Genomic DNA, 6,000 nt, shown 5'->3' with positions numbered 1-6,000 from the left:
TCCCTTTTTTGTTTACCTTTTCTAGCATATTTTTTTTTCTTTTTTTTTACCTTTTCATCTTTTCTTCTATCAGGCTGATTCAATATTTTTTTCTTTTTTTTTTCTGTTTTTTGTTTACCTTTTCTAGCATACTTTTTTCCCTTTTTTTGTTTATCTTTTCTTTTTTTCTTCTATGAGGCTGATTCAAATCAAGCAATTTTCGTTTGCCTTTTTCTCTTTTTTGTTTACCTTTTCTTCTTTTCTTCTATCGGGTTGATTCAAATCAAAGCGATTTTTTGCTTTCTTGTTTTTATTTATCTTTTCTTCTTTTCTTCTATCAGGCTGATTTAAATCAAGCGATAGGAATTAGGAGAAGAAGATGAAATGGACTATTTTTGAAAGAGGCCAACTATCTATGATAGGTTGTCAAATTGTATACCACTAACTAGATCGCGAACTTTTTTTTTGCTCCAATGGCCTCTGAATTAGTTCATCTTGATTTCTTTCACTCATGTACAACAGTATGCATGCGAGCACAGCGACGCCCGACGTATACAACATCGGCCAGATATGCATACAGAGTGGTTGTTGAATTTTGAATCTATTTTATGCTCCCATGCGGTATTTGGCCAATGAAAATCTTGAATTGCACTTTTGTAGGGTAAGTTCATCTTTGTTTGTGTCGTAACTAAAAAATCTCATATTATAGATCTTTTTTATAAATTAAAAAACGTGTAGCATTTTTTCTTCAGTTGCAACGCACGGGCCTTTTGCTATTAAGTAACTAAAAATGATTCAGTTTCGTACTAATTTTAGTATAAAGTAGAGTCACTAATTTTGACAAAATTAATTTTAGTATAAAGTAGAGTCACTAATTTTGCAATGGAGGGAGTATATTATTTATCGTGACTCATATTTAGTACTTCCTTCAACTCATATTATTTGTCGCTGACTTTGTACAACTTTAGTGAAAGTAGAATAGAATGTTCACCGTGAAATTAAAAAGATTTTCATCTAAAAAATATAATATTGTGTCAATAGACTGAAAATTAGTTAATCATTTGTCAGATTTACAAATATGTTCGTTTGGATATACTAAAACAAACCGTCACATTGCAATAAATTAGTGGTAGTGCAAAAAAACAGTGTTTGCTAGCTGAATTACCATGAGATGAAAACCAGTGTAGTGACGCAGTAGCACACGACCACGTCGACGCAAGAAAAAGACAAAGCCAAGCCAATGATCAACTCACATACACAGCAACAATCAAGCGGTACGGCTATTCTAATCAGACCAATCATCATCATCATGTACTCCTACAAAACACCATCATCAGATCAGATCCAACGGACCACAACCAATCCTCCACCAAATGAAGACAAAAAAAACAGTTAACCAAAGCACAAACCACCACAAATTCTCATCAAGCCCCCAAGTACCTAAAAAAAGCTCTCTCTCCGATCACTGGCTGGCGGCGCCGCCTTCCGAGACGGCGGGCGAGTCGGAGACGCCGGACGACTCGTCCATGGACGACCCGTGCGACGGCGAGGAGGCCTGCGGGTCCCCGCACGCGCGCACCTCGTCGACCATCCTCACCACGTACCCGATCTTGGGCCGCTGGTCGGGCGCGCTCGCCGCGCAGCTCAGGGCCAGCTGCAGCATCGCCACCATCTCCTCCTCGATGCCCTTGTCCTTCATCAGCTCCAGGTCGAACACCTCCGACGTCCACTCCTCCCGCACCACCGACTGCACCCACCGCGGCAGCTCCACCACCACGCCGCCGTTGGGCAGCTCGCTGCCCGGGCACCGCCCCGTCAGCAGCTCCAGCAGCACCACGCCCAGGGCATACACGTCGCCCTTCTGCGACGCCCACGGCCGGGACGCCGGCGCCGGCGCCTCGGGCGCGCGGTACCCCGCCGAGCTCGCCGCCGGAGACGACGTGCCCAGCTGCGCCAGCCCGCAGTCCGCCAGGCGAGCCTCGCCTGACCTGTCGAGCAGTATGTTGGTGCTCTTGATGTTGCCGTGCGCGAGCTTGGGCGCCATCCCGCCGCGCCGGCTCGCGTGGTGGATGTAGGCGAGGCCGCGCGCTGCGCCGGCCGCGATGCGCATGCGCGCCGCCCAGTCCAACGGCGTCCTCCCTGGCCCTCGGTTACCTGCGACGACAAACGCACATTTCCACCTTCAATTCAGCAACAGAAGCAGCAAGTGTTCGACGCAATTAACGGTGAAGAATCAAGCAGCAGAGGACTTGCCGTGGAGGAGGGAGAAGAGGCTGCCGTTGGGCATGAACTCGTAGACGAGCAGCTTCTCGTCGCGGGCGTAGTAGTAGGCGTTGAGCGGCACGACGTTGGGGTGGCGGAGGCGGCCGAGCACGGCCATGTGGTGCTCGAAGTCCTTCTTGGTGGAGGCCGCCGCTCCCGGCGTCGCGTCGCGGAGCCGCTTCACGGCCACGACGCTGCCGTCGTCGAGCACCGCCTTGTACGCCGTGCCGCAGCCGCCTTTGCCGAGCATCTCCGCGGACGCGCGCAGCAGCTCCTCCAGCTCGAACCGCTTCCCGCCGGCGTCCTCCAAGAACACCATCTTCCCCCGCTCGTACGTGCCACCGGCCGCCGCGACAACGCCGGCCGCGCCGTACGGGCTCGAGGAGTAGACGATCTTCTCCCCCTCGCGGTGGCGCCTGTCGCTCCGGCGCCCGGAGATGCGTGGCCAGAAGTAGCAGAAGAGCAGCCCTGCGACGAGCCCGACCACGGCGAAGTCCGCGGCCACAATTGCGGCCACGACCCCGCGGCTCATCTTCCCCTTGCCATCCGCGGGCTTCGAAGAGGGCGAGGATGCCGCCATGGCCGCAGCCGGAGGGCACGGGGACGCGTTCTGCATCTCATCCTTGCACGGCGGCAGCGGCGCCCCGCACAGACCAGCGTTCCCGCCGAACGCGCCCGCCGGAAAACCCGCCATCGCCGCCGGAATCCTCCCCACAAAGAGATTGTTGGACACGTTGAGATCCTGTAACCTGGGCAGCGCAATGCCGTCGACCCCGCCGATGAGGCGGTTGGAGTCGAGCCTGAGCGTGAGCAGCCGGTCGAGCCGGCCCAGCTCGGGCGGCACGACGCCGGACAGGTTGTTGGACGAGAGGTCAAGCCGGTAGAGGCGGTAGAGCCTCCCGAGCGAGGGCGGGATGCCGCCAGAGAGCGCGTTGCGGGAGAGGAAGAGCAGCTTGAGCCCGAGGAGCGGCGAGAGGTCGGGGACGGCGCCGGAGAGCTGGTTCCCCTTGAGGCTCAACACGCGGAGGCCGTCGAGCCGGGCCAGCGCCGGGAGCGCGTCCGCGCCGGACAGGCCGAGCCCCTCGAGCACGAGCCGCGTCACCCGCCCGCCAGCACACGTCACACCGCGCCACGCAACTCCCGTCGTGCCGCCGCACGGGGACATGCCGGCGGACGTGTTCCAGCTCGCGAGCGCGCCGGAGCGGTCCGCGGCGAGCCGGAAGTCGGCGAGCGCCGCGGCGTCGCCCTCCAGAGAGCCGGCATTGGCGCCGCAGGCAAGCAAGACGGAGAGGAGCAGCAGCTGCAGCAGCGTGGTGCTGCTGCCGCCGGGACGAAGCATGGTTTTGGGTGGCTGCGGGCGGTGCGAGCAGCAGAAGTGGCAAGGCGGACAGCGGCGGGACGAGAGGGGCTGGTTCTTCTTGTCTGTCTGGTGCCACGCTCTGTCGCCCTCTGCTCGGCCCTTTTTCTCCATCCCCGGCTCTCTCTCTCTCTGTCTCTCCGCTTTCAACAGCTTTACCGCACAGTAAAGCCGCTGGCTGGGCGCAGTGCACGCTCCAGTGCCTGTCAGTAGGTCGCCCAGTGCGCGCGCGGGCACCACCAGTGCGGCGCTGTTGCGTACACTGCTAGGCTCGTGTGCGTGGTGATCGGTCGACGGGGTCGAGAGCACGCACGCACGCACGGGGACGACGTGTCCGTCCTTGAGCTGTCAGGGGACGTTGTGGGCGTTGGGTTTTTGGGTTGATAGGGACTTCTCAGTGAGCAACGGACGGAGGTGGTAGTGGTAACAATAATAAAAGGCGAGGAGGGAATTGTTTGGGCGTGCATCGGTGTCCTAGTTAGTGGGTGGGAGGGAGTGAGTAATAATGTTTCATGCATGGATTGGGGTGCCTGGTCTTTACGGTCTGCCTCGGGATGTGGGAAATGCAGGCTAAGGGACAATTTGGTTTCCAGCCTAAGGTTGTCACGCCTAACCTTAGTACAATACTTAAACATTTGTTTGATTCATTGCATACTTATGGCTTGCCACGCCTTTTCTAATTATATGTTTCGCAAAATTAATCATGAACCAAACACGTCCTAAACTAACCAACCCATGGGCCATGAACACGGGTATCAGGTTGCTGTTCATCATCATCATCATGGAGCCAACAACAAGGAGCCGACGAAAGAGTGCCACGACTTTTTTTTTTTGTCTCAACTAAAAAGTTTCTAGTCCCTATTCATTTATTTTCAGAGACTAAACAGGGACTAGAGATCATTAAATCTCATGCAAAAAGACCATGTTACTTTTAGTAATACTAGAAGTTATTAAATGACATGCTAAAAATAGGGGCAATGTTGTAAAAAGTGTCAAAAAAGTCCCAAGAAGTCCCTCGGGAGGGACTTCTTCTTTTAGTCCCAAATACCCCCTTTTAGTCTCTAAAAGTCCCTCATGTTTCTTTCACATGAGACTAAAAGAGACTTTTTTAAGTCCCTACAACAAAAAGTTCCTCTAAAGAAACACCCCCTAGTTAGCTGCAAACTTTGGTTGACGTCGAGGGCCGGCTGGATCAAGGAAAACAATCCTTTTTTAGTTGGATCCGGACGGACAAAAAAAATCGATCCAATGCGTCCACCCAAAGATGCGTGTCCGCTTTTCGTCCGTGTGTGGATTCATTACCGGTTTAATTTTAGACCTGATTTGGACCGACGTGGGCATAAAACGCACGCGGACGACATGTGCGTACTACTTTCTCTTGCCTTTTAGTCGGTGGTGCATTGGCCCTCGCCTTGCCTTCACCTCGTCGTCGCTGCCGCCCAATTCTGGTGACTCGGCCACCAGTCACGCCTCCTCCCGTACCTCCCCAAACGACGACACCTACCCACGCCTTTAGAATCGTCGGTTAGCTTTATCATCCACGGTCGCAAGTTGTTCAACAGTCTGCCTCAAGGTACAAATGGACTACGCCGATGAGTTGTTTTTTCATAATGTTTTGTGCGACTCGGACGGTTAGGAGATGTTTCTTACCGTGTTGGTCCATGACCACCTTAATAGGCAACGACCGTTGTTCCGGGGCTCGATTCCAGGACATGTTGTGGCGTTGAATCGCAACCGAGAGAGTGGTCAATTCCTTCTATGTAAGGACTAATTTGACACAACAAATCCGTTGTTCAAACATCAGAAATTCCGGCGGCATTTCCGTATGGCTAGGCATATTTTCAACCGGATTCGAGAGGTGGTTGTCGGATACGATGACTACTTCGAGTGCAAAGAAATTTCATTGAAAAGATTGGCTTCTCATTTTATGAGAAATACACTTCAGCTATCCGGATGCTTGCTTACGGAGTACCTGATGATCTTATTGATGAGTACGTTCGTATGAGTGATTCTACGTGCCTAGAGTCGTTGTACAGATTCTGCAAGGCTGTGGTTGCAGTTTTTTTGCCCTTAGTACTTGAGAGAGCCGACTGCTGGAGACACAACCCCTTTGTAGGCGACGAATGCCAATCGGGGCTTCCCATGGATGCTTGGAAGTATAGACTACATGCACTTGGAGTGGAAAAACTGCCCTTCTGCTTGGCAAGGTCAGTACAAGGGCCATATCTAGGCTTGCACTGTCATACTTGAGGTCGTGGCCTCTCAAGATATCTGGATCTGGCACTCTTTCTTTGGGATTACCGGATCACACAATGATATCAACGTACTTCAATGTTGGCCGGTGTTTGCAAGGTTTGCCGAAGGCAACAACTCGTCGGTCAATGTTAAAATCAACGGTCACA

At 52.8% G+C, this 6,000-nt stretch overlaps 1 protein-coding gene across 1 annotated transcript; it reads right to left on the bottom strand.

Annotated features, from left to right (window-relative positions):
- Positions 1 to 1,208: 1,208 nt before the first annotated feature.
- On the bottom strand, positions 1,209 to 4,165 carry LOC123442559 (probable leucine-rich repeat receptor-like protein kinase At1g68400). The gene is made up of 2 exons (XM_045118638.1): positions 2,233 to 4,165; positions 1,209 to 2,133 (listed from the first exon to the last, which is right to left on the bottom strand). The coding sequence occupies exons 1-2, from the start codon at positions 3,710 to 3,712 to the stop codon at positions 1,442 to 1,444; spliced, it is 2,172 nt and encodes a 723-aa protein (XP_044974573.1). The 5' UTR covers positions 3,713 to 4,165; the 3' UTR covers positions 1,209 to 1,441.
- Between the last annotated feature and the right edge of the window lie 1,835 nt (positions 4,166 to 6,000).

Source organism: Hordeum vulgare, chromosome 3H, assembly GCF_904849725.1.
Source record: "Hordeum vulgare subsp. vulgare chromosome 3H, MorexV3_pseudomolecules_assembly, whole genome shotgun sequence".
In the NCBI taxonomy this organism is placed as follows: Eukaryota; Viridiplantae; Streptophyta; class Magnoliopsida; order Poales; family Poaceae; genus Hordeum; species Hordeum vulgare.
This window is presented reverse-complemented; position numbering and strand designations above follow the sequence as displayed.

Excerpts from the sequence above, each read along its gene's own strand:
- LOC123442559 (XM_045118638.1), bottom strand. The coding sequence starts at position 3,712 with ATGGAGAAAAAGGGCCGAGCAGAGGGCGACAGAGCGTGGCACCAGACA. Across the intron at positions 2,134-2,232 it reads CCTCTTCTCCCTCCTCCACG|GTAACCGAGGGCCAGGGAGG; the intron begins GCAAGTCCTCTG and ends TTGTCGTCGCAG.